This window comes from Paroedura picta, chromosome 15 (assembly GCF_049243985.1).
Source record: "Paroedura picta isolate Pp20150507F chromosome 15, Ppicta_v3.0, whole genome shotgun sequence".
NCBI classification, from domain to species: domain Eukaryota; kingdom Metazoa; phylum Chordata; class Lepidosauria; order Squamata; family Gekkonidae; genus Paroedura; species Paroedura picta.
The window spans coordinates 30,301,954-30,317,596 of record NC_135383.1 but is presented as its reverse complement, the minus strand read 5'-3'; the positions used below and the strand labels follow the sequence as shown (position 1 = coordinate 30,317,596).

Here is a 15,643-nt window from a genome sequence, read left to right as displayed (position 1 = left end):
GCCAATTTGGAGCTATTAAAATGATCTTGTTTTTTAAGGATTCTATCTTTTTTAGTAGTCGTGGCATGTGGAATGCACAGCGCCGACCCTTCAGCCACTGGGATGTCCGGGGGTCCAAGAATTCCGCCCTTGGCCTGGCATGGAACCTCCCCCATTGTACTGCTTCTACATTGGAAATGAGCAGACCCATCAGACTCACCAACTGCAGGAGGTTGGTGTGCCTCGCCTGAATGACTGCTCTGACCATCTGTTTGGTCTTGGCCATTTTGGGGGGTGTCATAAACATTCTGGTTTGTCAAGAGTCTATGACAATCCCTAAGTGTTTCAATTTTTCTGTTGGAGTTATGGAACTTTTGGCAAAATTTACCCAAAAGCCAAAGTTTTGAAGATCGGTTATGACTTTGTTTGTATGGAATTCCGCCGGATGTATGGAGTGTGTCCGAAGGAGGAGATAATCCAAATGAGGATGGATTAATATACCATCCAACCTTAGTCCCGTTAGGGCATTTACTTCGATTTTTGTGAATACCCTGGGTGCGGATGGGAGTCCAAAAGGGAGAACCCTGTACTGATAGTGTCCTCCCTGCACACAGAATCTGAGGAATCTCTTGTGGGGTGGAAATACTGGTATGTGCAGGTAGGCCTCCTAGAGGTCCAGTAATGTTACGAATTCTCCCTGTTCTAAAGCTTCCACTATGGATCTCAGGGTCTCCATGCGGAAATGACATCGTTTTATGAATTTGTTTAGGAACTTGAGGTCCAAGATTGCCCTCTAGTCTCCTGTGCGTTTTGGAACTGTAAAAAATATTAATAATTTGGGAGAGACCAGTCAGACCTGCTACTCCCAGGATAGGCAGGAAGACAACTGGAGCAGGGTGCCCCCACCAAGCAGGACAGGAAGTTGAAAATTAGTTCTGCCTCCCAGTTAAAGTGGCGGGAAATACCCACCGAGGCATCTTCCTGAATATCAAGGGAAAATATCTTTAAACCGCCCGGACTAAATAAAAGGCTAAGGGGTTCTAGGGCGGGATGTGTCCGTGATGAGGAAGGGTCCGAATTGGACCCTTCCTCTGGACAGACAAACGTAGGGACCAATCGGCAGGCGCATAGCGCCTGCCGATTGGTCCGTACGATTCCCAGCCCCAGCAACTGCGAGCCGCGCGCAGCGCGGCTTGCACTTGCTCCCTTTGCCGGTGGCCTGGCACGTTGGAGGCACAAAGCGCCTCCGACATGTTAGGCCGGCCGCAAGGGAGTCCCCGGCAGCCACGCGGAGCGTGGCTGCCGGGGGCTCCCTTACGGCCGGCCTGACGCAGCTCGCCATCTCAGGCTGTCGACCGAGCGAGCCCGGGACCCCCCCGAGCCACAGCGCCATCCCGCGCCGCCTGCAAAAGGGAACCGCCGCGGCCTCCCTCCTTTTCTCCCTCGCTGCCCTCTTGGCCGTGTGGCGGTGGCGGCCTGGCTGGCTTGCAGCCTATGTGCTGCTCCGCCTGGCCGCTTCGACGTGGAGAGCTCCAGCGCCACCAGTTGCCACGGGCAGTAAAGGGAGCCACTGGGAGCCGCCGCCGCTGCCGTCAAAGGACGCAGACAGGCGGGGAGACGAGCTGCGTCGGAGCCCACAGGGACGGCCGTCTGGCTGAGCGTGGCGCGGCTCGCTTCCCCGGGGACCCTCCGGCCCGGCTTTGGTGAGCGATCCTCTCTGCCCACAAAGCGCCTCCTGATCCGCCCCCCTCTGCGCTCCGTCACAGCCGTCCGCCCGCCGCCATTACCACCAAGCCTTACAAGGCTGCAGGTCGCCGCTGCCGCTAACAATACATCGCCCCCCGGCCCAGGCAGCCAGCAGCGGCCGGCGGGGGATGCTTCGGGACCGCCGCCGGCACTGATGCGACCCACCACGGAGCGCCAGCCGCCCAGCTCCCATGACGCCGGCTGAGGCTGCTCCCGCCGGCCGCGCACGCGCAGGACGCCCCGCTGCCGCCCATCACTATTCGCCCACCGGACCCGCCCACCGGCAGCAGCCGGTGGGGGACACTTCGGCCCACCCAGCGCCGCCGGCAGCGCACTCCACCACGCGGCCCAAGCTTCCCACCTCCAGCGCCGCTACATCCAGCCACTCACAGCCTGAGTGCCCAGCCAGCTTCCCAGCCGCAGCCCGTCCACTTCCTACTGCCCTCCAGCTTGCCCGCCGCTCGCACCCCAGGAAACCAGGTAGGCCGCGAGATCCCACCCTTCCCGGACTTCCAAAGCCCTGCCGCACAGCCCTGACGCCCTCATCGCGTGCCCTCCTAGCGCCCGCTGCATTTTGCCTGCAGCAGGCTTATTTTCTAGTACTTTTATAAAAACACAATTGTCACTGGTTACTGATTGTGCATATGGAGTACAGACACAAACCAGAATACAGGTGTGTGCTTGCAATATGTACTGAAACATAACTATAGTGTCAAATGAAATTAAATTTCACTTAAATACTACAAAAATCAGCCTGGGGAACTAGTTACCCCTTGAAACAACTATCCCTCCAGTCAAGTGAGGCATATTCTTTATTATCCTTAAATAATAATAGGCTGTGTAAAGCATGTTATGAGGCAAATAATCCACAATCTGAAGCTTTATGTGCTGCTAGAAATGTTGGCAATAATTCCAGACCCTTTCCCACATTTGAAACTACAAATGGGGGATGTGCAATAAATCTCAAGTGATAAGCCAGGCTTTGGATGGGTTTCCTAAATGGGTGGAAGTTAAATAATTTTCATATCTGTTCCACATAGTATATTTCTCATCATGGCTTGGAGGAGAAGCATGTCTCATGGCTTAAATGCTACTCAGCGCTTAGCACCCACTCAGGGTGGCTGTCCCGCCCCTGAGTGCCTCCTCCTCCAACCAGCGTGCCTGTCTGTCCAGCAGCCAGCCAATCATCTTCCACCCCCCACCCCTGACCACTACTTCATCCTTCCACTTCCCTCCGAGGCTGCAGGTCCCTTCTGCATGAGAGCTACCTGTGTCAGTGAGTTCCCTAACAGCTGCCTGCAGCCTTTCCAGGTCCTGGGGGGAGGGGAAGGCCATCTGCAGAGTTCTTCCACACAGCCCCAATCTAGCACCTATTGTATTCCTGAATGAAACGAGCTTGGCCCCTAGTATATTAATAAAAATATTAAATTTGTCAAACATTTATCAGGTGATATGACCATATAAAGTCATGTTGATGAGCTCCCCACTCCCACAATTACCAATGATGGGCCCAGAAGGGCCCTGAGTGGTTACGGACTGTGTTGTAACTATATTCTGCATAATATCACACCACTTCTGGGGTTTCTCAAAATCTAAAGAATGTTTCAGGGGTTTCTCAATGGCAAAAAAGTTAGGGAATTCCCATGTCCAAACAAAAACCCTCACCAGGATTCTGTAAGTGGCTCAGGTATATTGTTTTTCATTTCTACTGTATTCTGTTTAACAGATGTTTAACCATCTTCTATGACCTATGGCTCCTAGACAGCAATGAGCATCCTTAGTTCCAATCTGGCTTTTTGAAATGGTTATTTCTTTAAAAGCTATGAAATGTCCCCTGTATATGCAGAAATGCTACCTCCCCCTGAAAGGCACCAGACGAGCTATAAAGGGGTGATTTAATTTACTGCCATTTTCTGGATGCTTTCATACACATTTCCAGAAAGCAAGCTTAATGCCTCACCCACGTCAGAATTTATTGACTCAGCTCTTCTAAAGCTAATGACAAAAATCTACCTTCTCCCTTCCTCCAAATAGTTTCCAATATGGGCTATGATGGCTTTGCTACCTTCCACATTCCCCGTTTCCAAAAACGCTGAAGGATTAGAAATTCAAAGCCAGCACCCAATTTCCATAGCATGGAGACAATCATACCATAAAAGGCTGCTGGTTTAACATTTAGGATACATTTCTTCAAAGTAGTCAATGTGTGGTGGTTGGAGTATGTCAAGAGCAGAGAGTACCTAAAAAACAAACAGGAAAGATGATTTTATTACTTGGAACACTAGAAGTCCTTACTCCAGAGACACAACATTAAATACAGAATGGGCAATTGAAAGGGGAGTGGGGAGACAAGGCAAACTGGACCTCAGGAAGATAAGGTACTGCCAATACTGGATCCACAGTGGATAATATTCAGTTCAGCAGGGCTTGCAAGATGGAGTTCTTCCACCAGGCATTTGGTTCAGGCTGTGGAAGATCTGGGGTCCCTCCTCAGGATGTTCTGAACACCTAAGGCAGACCTCCCCCGAGGTCAGCTGGTGGTGCATGCTGGGATAGGGCTATTTGGCCCGTGTTGGACTGGTGAGTTGGGAGGGAGTAGAATGGGGTTATGCGGCCAGGGGATTTTATAATTTGTATTTTTATTGATGTTTATTGGGGTTTTATTATAAACTGCCTTGAGCCAGCTGGGCCCGAGAGTGGTGGTCAATAAATCAAATAAGAAACAAACATTTATTTATAGGCAATATCTTAGATTCAAGGCAATATTCAATGTGTAACCTATCATATATCATAGGCCATAAAAAAGAGGACAATCAAAAGTTACATCACCCCAATATACAGCAAACATTTACAAGTCCAAACCGCTGAAGAAAGCATGAACTCACAACTACCTGCCTACCCACAGTGACTCCAATACATGCCAAAGTTCAAGGTTTAACCTTTAAGGCCATTCGCAGCTTGGGGCCTGCCTATCTGAGGAAGTGCTTGTCTCTTTATGCCCCCCACAGGGCCCTTCATTCTGCAGGTACTAATCTGTTGGTGGTCTCGGGCCCCAGAGAGATACGCCTAGCATTGAACTGAGCCAGGGCATTTTCAGTCCAGACCCAACCTGGTGGAATGAGCTCCCAGGCGAGTTGAGGGCCCTGACAGCTGACAAAGTTCTGCAGGGCCTGTAAAATAGAACTCTTCCACCAGGTCTTTGGTTGAGGCTGGGTTTTCAGGATCAATGGGGCCGCCTCAGGCTGTGCTATACTATTGAGTGAACCCCTTTGTTGATGACTGTTGGAGGTAGGAGGGTTTAGCCATCTTGGTGTGTTGTGATTAAATTGGTTTTAAGGGGTTGGTTTTATGGGGATATATTTTTATGTAACATGCCTTGAGTCCCAGGAGGAAGGCGGGCTTTAAATAATAATAATGATGATAATATGACTGGTCTCCCTATTGACCAAAAACACCACGGACGTCATAGAATACACCTGTGTCCTTTCTGAAATTTAATTCTGTCTGAGATTTGCCAATAATCGTAGGTTTTTAGAAGAAGAGAAAGAGGGTGGCTAAAGATGTCGTTCTGAGAGGGTGGCAGGGCATCTGCTCTGCTATCTCTGAAGCCTGACAGGGGTCAACTGCGCAAGCAATTGGCAGAAAAGAGGAGGGGTACGCAAACCCCACCTCACCTTTCTACCCAGGAAGTTCTTGGGGCCGTCTCCAATCCTTTAGGGAGTATATCTCCCTGGATTATAGGCTGTCAGTGTTCCAGGTCCAGAGGACGACTACTATTTTCTATCTCGGACTTTCTTTTCTCTCTTTAATCTTAAAGTAATCAACCTTACACGACGATTTACTGCAAATGAACGTTGTGAACTGAAGGGAGGACATCGGTTGAGTTCCAAAACATCATTTACTGTAAGTATCTCTCGTTTTTTTTTTTCTCCATCTCTCTTCCTGCATCAAAGCCCTTTGTTTCCCCCCTCCTCTTACTCTGCTCTGCCCGAAGCCACCTCGTTATGAGGCAGGCTAATTCTCCTAACTAAGCAGAAGAAGGACTCAAATCAACTCAAATTAATTGGCAAAAGCTCTTATTGTAATTGTTTTGGTTTTCGGAGATAAGAGATAAGAGCTGTGAATGGGAAGATCTCACGAGAACTCTGTTCCAGCACGAGAATATTTGCCTTACTGACTTCAATACGTCACATGCCAGAGGATAAAACAGAGGACCTCTACTGGCCACTTGTAAAATTGTTTGAGGCCGACTATTGTTTTTTAAGTCAAAAACATGTCTATGTTAAAAAGATTGGCTCATCTAATAGAGACACAAACCCAAGATTTCAAAGTATTTACAGAAGGATTGGTTAAAAATGCCATCTTGGATTTCCTTGATCCAACAGGAATGATGGATCAATAACAGTGGCTGATGACAGCTTTAAACAAGGTGGAAAACCAATAGTAGAAGAGAAATCTTAAATTCATATCTTCAAGGAGATCCAAGATGCCAAGGAAGAAGTCTCCAACAGGAATGATGGATCAATAACAGCGCCTGATGACAGCTCTAAACAAGGTGGAAAACCAACAGTAGAAGAGAAATCTGAAATTCTGGAGACGGAAAAGGGGATGCCGGAGTTCTGCAGCCCAGATAAGGACATCCTTTTTAAAAAGACATACAGCCATCTCAAAGCAACAGTGTACAAAAATCAATCAAAAGAAATATGGATCTGTAGTGAAAGTAACCGATTTAAAGGAGCTCTTTGGGAAAATAATTGTATTGATACTGGAGTCCAGGAGGTGCAACAGCCTCAAGATTTATCGATGCATACTCTGCAGGAAAGAGTACAACTGCACTTTCTACGCCAAAGGCATAGGGACAGAATATAAGTCTACGGGAACGACAAGATGTAGCAAGCCTCGATATGAGACCCCCTTAAGAAGACCGAAAGCTCATATTGTTTTATGTTTAATGTTATATTTCTATTTTTGTAATATTTCTATTTTTATGAAAAAGGGGAAGCAGTGTCTCTTTCTCTCTTGTTTCTTTTCCTTTGTAGGCATATAGGTAATATAATCGTTCGTGTTGGAAATATAAAATGGGGTTTCCCCCCCTTATTTTTTCTTTATTAGTGTATTGTTATAGGGCCAAAGCTCACACTGATCTATAGAAAATGCAAAGCTCTCAACTTATACCTGTCAGGATGGCTCTTAGAACGGGTCAAGTATAAATTGTTTTGTAGATGTATCTGTATTAAGGATAAGGAGAAGCTATGAAATCCTCTTGTAATTTTTTTTTTGGTACATCTTTAAGGCAAACCCTACTTTCCTTTCCCTTCATTAGGGTATTGATACAGGGCCAAAACTCATACTGTTCTACAAGAAATGTTTAATGTTAGGCATCTAACTTAAACTTAGAAATATCTGTCAGGATAGCTCTTAGATTGTATCAAGCAGTTAACGTGAGGTCTACGATCTCTCAAGTAAGTTGATTAATAACAACTTTTCTTTTGTATATCTAAATAGGCCTTTTTTAATGTAGTGGAAATGTGGATGGCTCTTAGACTCAGTTTTGGGCAAAAGTTTATATCACTGTGTAGTTAATGTGGGGTCGTATATTTTCAAACGATGATTATATTTTATTTACTGTTTTTGTATTAATAACTCGTATTGCAACCTATATTTCTATCTTTATGAAAATAAAAAAACTTGTATATAAAAAAAAGAAGAAGAAGAGAAAGAGGAAGAAGTTGTTGGTTCTCATATGCTGCTTTTCTCTACCAAAGGAGTCTCAAAGTGGCTTACAATTGCCTTCCCTTTCCTCTCCCCACAACAGACACCCTGTGAGGTGGGTGAGGCTGAGAGAGCGCTGGTTAGAACAGGTTTATATGAGCCCAAGGTCACCCAGCTGGCTGCATGTGGGGGAGTGCAGAATCGAACCTGGCTTGACAGATTAGAAGTCCACACTCCTAACCACTACATCAAACTGGTTTTACTCATTTTATGTGATATGTATGACAGTTGTGAGCTCCCCTGGGCCCTGCTATGAAGGGTGACATAACAAACAGAAAAAACATAATAATTTGAGCAGATTTGAACAGTTTTGACATCCGGTTTGTAATATCTTGGTGTAGTGGTTAGGTGTAATGTTTAGCAGCACCAACTTCTAATCTGGCAAGCCAGATTTGATTCCCCACTTCTCCACATGCAGTCAGCTGGATGATCTTGGGTTGGTCACAGCACTGATAAAGCTGCTCTGACTGAGCAGTAATATCAGGGCCCTCTCAGCCTCCCCTCCCTCACAGGGTGTCTGTTGTGGGGAGAGGAAAGGGAAGGCGATTGTAAACTGCTTGGAGACTCCTTCGGGTAGAGAAAAGCGGCATATGAGAATCAACTTCTTCAGTAATCTCAGAGCTCTCTCAGCCTCACCTCCCTCACAGGATGTCTGTTGTGGGAAGAGGAAAGGAAAGGCACTTGCAAGCCGCTTTGAGACTCCTTCAGGTAATCAAAAGCGGGGTATAAAAACCAACTCTTCTTCTTAATCGTTGCCTCTGGCAAGCAACACACCTCAGACTAGGGGATCAGGCATTTCACACCGATGGCCAACACTTTCCTACCAGTGCCATTTCCTCCTATCCCCATGCCCTCTTCACTTCAGCTTTGATTTCATCTTGGTTCCTCCTCTGCCCTTTTTGCTACTTCCATCTCCTCTTCAAGGGCCTGAAATCTATTCCTGAGCTCCAATAGCTTTGAGTGTCATCCTGCTCAATGGCTCCATGATCAGGGAAGTCCTCCTCTATTGTCCTTGTACTGCTAAACTACCAATGTTAATCTTGGATAGTATAAAGATGTTCCATCTCATTTCTCTTTTAATTTTAGTCCAAGTTTCTTTTACTGGGAATTTAGTCATTGCATTAAGTACAAGACCTACTATTAAACCACCAATGCTAGCCTTGGATAGTACAAATATGTCTGATTTAGTTTCTCTGAGAGCCAGTTTGGTGTAGTGGTTAGGAGTGCGGACTTCTAATCTGGCATGCCCCCACATGCAGCCAGCTGGGTGATCTTGGGCTTGCCACAGCACTAATAAAGCTGTTCTGACTGAGCAGTGAATTTCAGGGTTCTCTCAGCCTCATCCACCTCATAGGGTGTCTGTTATGGGGGGAGGAAAGGGAAGGCAATTGTAAGCCGCTTTGAGCCTCCTTCGGGTAGAGAAAAGCGGCATATCAGAACCAACTCTTCTTCTTCTTCATGTTGTCATCATGAGCATTTCAGTTCTACCCATTTTCACTGCTCGTTTCCAAGAAGTTTATCTCTTAACAAGGGAATACTTTAATTTAGAGAATGTTTTTACATTCTTCCTGGAGCACTTATTTGTAATCTTTTAAGGCTTTTTACACATTATCTGTTTTATAAAATATGTACTACTTTAATAATATTTATAGAGGGGACACATACAGAAGATGCTTGCCATACAGAAGAACCCAGATTTCAGTTAAAGATACCAGATTATAAGTAACTAGCACCCTATCAGGTAACCCTATCTGTTAACACCCAACCTAGCCGCAGTGAGCTATGCAATGGTAACCTCCAGGCTAGATTACTGTAACTCACTCTATATACACCAATAAAACACTAATCTATATACACTAATCAATATACACTAATCTATATACACTAATAAAATAATCGGTTTTACCCACTGGGTCCAGTAAGAGTTGAGCTGAGGCTCTCGCAATTTCTATTATATAATGTTATTGTTATGATCTTGTTATTATTGTTATAATGTTATTACTGTTATTATTACCTGTTACCATATGTTAATTGTATCCTTCCCTGTTTTCTGTAAACCGCCCTGAGCCCTTGGAGAGGGCAGCATATATATAAATAAACAAACAAACAAACAAACAAATAAATAAAGGGCAACCTTGGAACTGGTCCAGCATGCAGTTGCACAGCTCCTTACTAGGCAGTTGCACTGCCCGTATACAGTCTGTGCTCTCCCAGTTACACTGGCTCCTTGTTGAAACCAAATCAGATTCTAGGTTCTGATTCTTACCTTTAAAATCCTAAATGGTTTGAGATACTCATTTCTTTGGGGCCACCCCTCCCAAAATGTCCCCCAGAGGGTCTCTGGCCCCAGGGAGATCAAACTGGCCTTAAGAGATCATCCACCGGACCAGCAGGCTATGCAGTTCAGTGAGAGTTAAGTGGACCCCCCCTTCCTATATAGGAACACTATGAAACACAATATCAGCTGCATAATTTTAAAATGTTTTAACTGCATGTAACTAATTATACATTTTATTTTTGTATATTTTTAGAATGTATGTATTTTCTCGACATTGTAATCGACCCTCAGTCTTTTTGAGAAAGGGAGGAATAAAAGTCAAAACATAAACAAACAAGTAAATAAATAGGTGATGTGAAAGTCTCAGCCCAGATACCCTGAAGAGCCACTGCTGGTCTGAGAAGACAAGCCTGACCTTTATTTATTTGTTTGTTTGTTTATTTATTTAGATTTTTATACCGCTCTCCCATACGACGCTGATGGACCAAGTGTACCAATAACTGGGTAGCTTGAATGTTATTCTGTCTAAAAGCCAGTGTTCTACACAGACATTTCTAATATGAGGAATTAATTAATGGTGGGTTTTTTGGCTATTTTTCCACAAGCAATATAATAACATGCTCATTTAAACAGGAAAAACATAGCACAAGGGAACAAAAAATGATATGAGAATAAAAACTCACGTTTTATTTACAATGTTGATGCTGATAATTATATTAATTTAACAAAAGCTGCATTTTATACACAAGTAGAAATTAGACTTTTGAAGCCTTCCTAGTAGTGTGAGGTTGATTTACAGATAATCAGTGCCAAGCACAGGGCTGTATTTAGTTTTGTGAAAGACAAAGATCTTCTGCACACTTTTTTTCCTGGCCATCAAGTTGCAGCCAAAGTCTGGCCGCCCTGTTGGGTTTTCAAGACATTGCCTGTCTCTGCAGAGCAACCCTGACAGTCCTTGCTGGTCTCCCCTCCAAGGACTCACCAGGGCCTATTCCTGAGATCTCACATGATTGGGCCAGCCCGGGCCATTGACCTCAGGGCTTCTGCCCACTACGGCATATAATGTCTTCAGTAAGATCTCCCCCAAACCCTGTAGCAGAACATCCTCTGCATAGTAAATCAAGACAGTAGTTATTCTGGTGAGGACTATTGACTCCTCTATTAAGAACATTTCCACTGGCATTTGTTTAAGCTTGTTTAAGCCCCCTTTTAAATTGGCTGCAAAAGGCCATTTCAACGTATAGTGCCTCACTGCAACATGGTATGAAGAATACACTGGCAATAATGTAATACATTCCTTAAAATAAGTTCAAAGCAGGCACCCTTTGTACAGGCTGGGGAGAGGAGCAAGAGATGTGTAAGTACATTTAGGACTTGTACAAATGTAAGACTTGCTCCCTAAATAAGCACAACTAACAATAATGTGCCAGGCTTGGGAATGTAAAGACCCTCTCGCAGCCTCACCCTGCTGATTCAAACCGTGAATGAAGAGTGACCCTTACTAACAAGGTTACCTGACCTAAGTTAGCAGGAGATGCAATCCCCAGGTTCACCATAGTTCACAGGAATCCAGGGATGCATCAGCACCAGGTTTAGGCTAGCTATCTTGTTTGGCATTAAACTGACTTTCCTTCAAAGGCAAGTTCGAGGCACAGTAATTAAGAGAATCAGACAAATGTTGGAGAGACCTCGACTACAAGACACAACAACTCTGTTCTCTACATAGGTCAAACAGGTCAAACCCTACGCCAAAGAATTAATAAGCACCAGTCTGATATCAAAAACCACAAAATTGAAAAACCTGTAGGGGAACACTTCAACCTTCCAGGACATTCAATAAGGGACATGAAAGTAGCTGTTTTATTGCAAAAGGACCTCAAGAACAGACTAGAAAGGGAGATTGCAAATCGGCGGCCGATTTGCTCGCGGCCTGGCGAGCTTCTCGCTTCGAGGGGGGGGGCGGAAGAGGGAGCTGCGGCCCGGCTCCAAGGCCTTCACGGACCGGCACCGGGCTGCGGCCCGCGGGTTGGGGACCACTGATGTAAAGAGTTCATAGTCTGATGAAGAGTTCTTGCACTCGAAAGCTCACACCCTGAATAAATATTTGTTGGTCTTCAAGGTGCTACTGGACTCTGATTTTATTGTAACACACTTACATTGTCATGCTTAAAAAAACACAACATCTTCAATTCGCGGAAGACCCTTTTGCAAGAGACCAGATTTTGGAAGACGTTGGGCATCTTTTTGAGTGCAACTCTCTTTCCATCTCGTGGATCTGTTACCGACCTGAAGAAGGAAGAAACAACAACAAATTAAGCGCCAAGCTTTCTTTTAAGCCCCTGTCCACTCCTATCACAAAGAATAAATTAAAACATTAGCTGGGTTAGTTTGAACAGCTCATAGGAGCACATTAAGGAAACAAAAATCCTGGAACTATTTCTGCTCTAGTTCTCAATGCTTTTTAACCTAGATTTGGCTTCAAGGGAAGCTAACAAGAATCAAGACAACAACCACAGAAATGTTCCTTGGCGAAGGAATTCTCAGCTGTCCCTCCCTGTGGAATGCGGGGAGGGGGACTTGCAGTGCTAAGGGAAATAACCCAGCTCCAATACTGACACAGTATAGTGCTAAGTCTATCAATTAGACCACAACTTTGCAAACCTGGCATGCATGACCAAAACCTCACCAAGGGAGGGTAAAGCTTTCGAACTGTACCCTGAAAGAACTAGCCCTACTAGTTTACTCAGTCCTCCATCAGTCCCAGACCACAGTTTGGATCCAGGGCACTCTCCATGTCAGTGATCCTATTGAAGGCATGGGCCTGGGATGGGACTCAGTCAAGAAACTGGTCAGGTGGTTGGTGTACCAGACACCAGCAGATGTCCTACCGATCTACTTGAGATGGCAGCTGCCTGGGCATTGCAGGACCCCAGGGTACTTATTTCGGGAGACTTCAAATGCATGCAGATGAACCCGCCTCAAGTCAGAATCTGGACCTAGTGTCAATCTCACAGTGTGTTACTGGCCCCACCCATCCAGCAGAACACACCCTGGACTTGATCTCTGGTGCAGAGCTGGACAACCCCACCTGTAATACATTATTACAATATAGCCGGGGGGGGGGGGGGAGAGACAATACAGCTTAGTTGTATCGTGCCAGTTCCAGCAGCTGCAAATGATAGGTGGACTGTGCTGCCTAAAACTCTGGCTGTCTGGGATTCGACCAGACTTTCTCAAGCAGGAGTTTTCTTGACAGCCCTCGAACGGTTAATTTTGTGTTTTTTTTTAAATTTGTTAAACATTTATTGGGTGGTCATGTCAACCCCCCTCCCAAGGGACTGCAAGGGATGGGAAGGGGAGGGGCACCAGGTGGGCATGTACACGGCTACACTTCCCACCATATTCTGCCTGATCGCACCACTTCTGGGGGTTCTCAAAGCCTGAAGAATGGTTCAGGGGTTTTTCAACAGTTAAAAAGTTGAGAAAGGCTGAATTAGACTTTGCCCAGAGTCAGAATGCTGGGTTACTTCCTGCACTTATCCTGGGAAATCAACTTGAAAAATACACATGAACAGTGTTTATTGAATGGTGCAAAAGGAAGTGAGGTATTGAAAAAATAAACATTGCATAAACATTGCACAAAAAGCAGTACATGACAAGTAGAATAATACACTGAAAAATTCAAAATCAATCGTTGTATAATAAATTTACTTTTATACAACTGTGCTGGTTAAAATTGTTGGCTGGTCTTTCTATCAGAATAAATATCAATGATAATGACATACAAAACCAAGCCAGACCAATTGAACGCAAGGCAGTATTTCTTGCCTTACACCTTCCTTTGGCCTGGCTGTCTCCCATTATCAGAGAAAATGATTAAAATGAAGAAGCAGTGGCATTTTTGTTCTTTTCTCCAGACTATCACCACATGATCCTTTTGTAGGCAAAAAGCCATGTATCACTCAAACACACTGTATGCATCTTGTACCTGGGTATTCGTTCAGGAAATTGGTTGGAAATATTTTTTGTCCACTCTAAGCTCCCTGTTCCACCCCTAAAACTAAATTCCATCTCCGTGAAGTGAGTTTGCTGCCCAGTGCCCAGGGAGTAGCTGCACAAGGGTTCTTGCTTCAGGTAGTCTATGAAAAAGTCCACTAAACGGAAAATCAGTTTTGGTAAATGTAAAATGTAAATATAAATGTAAATATAAAAAGCTAAGGCCTAGTAGGGTGGAGAGTGGGCGGGGCTAGTCCGATCAGTCCGGTCTATGGACCAATTGGAAGGCGCAAAGTGCCTTCCAATTGGTCCTAAGATCGGACTGGCCCTACCATCCAAACTTTGAAACCATATGGAGGTTACACAGCCCGCCCCCCAGCCCAGCCATGGGCAATCTGGGAAGTTCTCAGCCAGTTTGTCCCTGGCTGTTGACAGGTTGCAGGGAGAAATATCAACAACCTCAGATATACAGATGATACCACTCCAATGGCAGAAAGGGAAGAGGAACTAAAGAGCCTGTTGATGCAAGTGAAGGAGGAGAGTCCAAAACCTGGCTTGAAACTCAACATCAAGAAAACAAAGATCATCGCATCCGGCCATCTCAATTCCTGGCAAATAGATGGGGAAGAAATGGAGGTAGTGATAGATTTTATTTTCCTGGGCTCCAAGATCACTGCAGATGGGGACTGCAGCAAAGAAATTAAAATATGCTTGCTCCTGGGGAGGAAAGCTATGGCAAATCTAGACAGCACACGGGAAAGACAACTTAAGCTTAAGTGAAGATTTTTAGAGGAATTTTACTATGCATTTTTTATAATGTACCCATCAATTATACAATTTTATATATTGTAAATTTTGTACTGGCTCCCTGATTTTGCAATTTTTTGCAATTTTCTACTCTGAAATGTTTTTTCTCGCTATCTGTTTTATCTGGCCGCAGTGCTGTATTAAAATAAATTTGATTTGATTGACAGCATCTTAAAAATTAGAGACGTCACCTTGCCAACAAAAGTGCATCTAGTCAACACTATGGTATTCCCAGTTGCAATGTATGGCTGCGAAAGTTGGACCATAAGGAAGGCCGAGCGTCAAAGAATTGAGGCTTTTGAACTCTGGTGCTGGAGAAGACTCTTGCGAGTCCCTTGGACTGCAAGGCGAACAAACCGGTCAGTCCTAGAGGAGATTAGCCCTGCCTGCTCCTTAGAAGGCCAGATCCTGAAGATGAAACTCAGATACTTTGGCCACCTCATGAGAAGGAAGGACTCCCTGGAGAAGAGCCTAATGCTGGGAGCGATCGAGGGCAAAAGAAGAAGGGGGTGACAGAGAATGAGATGGCTGGATGGAATCGGTGAAGCAATCGGTGCGAGCTTAAGTGGACTCCGGGGAATGGCAGAGGACAGGAAGGCCTGGAGGATTATTGACCATGGGGCCGCGATGGGTCGGACATGACTTCGCAACTAACAACAACAACAACAACAAACTGTTGGATGACAGGGAGGACACAGAAAAGCCCCCTCACTTAAAATAGCGCTCTGGCCGTCCTCGCTGTTGGAGGGAAGAAGCAACCAAGCAACTCTTTGAGGCCTACCACACAGGGTTGTTGTGTGGATGAAGCTGGATGTTGTGGAGGTACTTTTGCCTCCTGTTTTTGACTGCACAACAACCCTGTGCTGTAGACTCAAGTGTTTCAACTCCACAACAACCTGTGAGGGAGGCAATCAATGTTTCTTCTCCACAACAGCCCTGTTCAAATACCAAAGCACCCACTGTGCCAGCAATCTGCTCTCCCCATGCACTTGGTCTCCAAGTGAAGCACGGGATAATGCCGGCTTATTTCCATAACTTGGCAAATCCCCTCCATCGCAGAGCATT

At 45.2% G+C, this 15,643-nt stretch overlaps 1 protein-coding gene across 6 annotated transcripts in view; it reads right to left on the bottom strand.

Annotated features, from left to right (window-relative positions):
• Positions 1 to 15,643, bottom strand: part of NLK (nemo like kinase) — a 229,295-nt gene that overhangs the window by 124,593 nt on the left and 89,059 nt on the right. For all 6 annotated transcript variants that reach the window (XM_077312415.1, XM_077312416.1, XM_077312413.1 and 3 more), the window contains exons 2-3: positions 11,932 to 12,061; positions 3,910 to 3,965 (exon numbers count right to left, since the gene is read on the bottom strand). In XM_077312415.1, the coding sequence (XP_077168530.1) occupies positions 3,910 to 3,965; positions 11,932 to 12,061 (186 nt within the window). The remainder of the gene's footprint in view (positions 1 to 3,909; positions 3,966 to 11,931; positions 12,062 to 15,643) is intronic.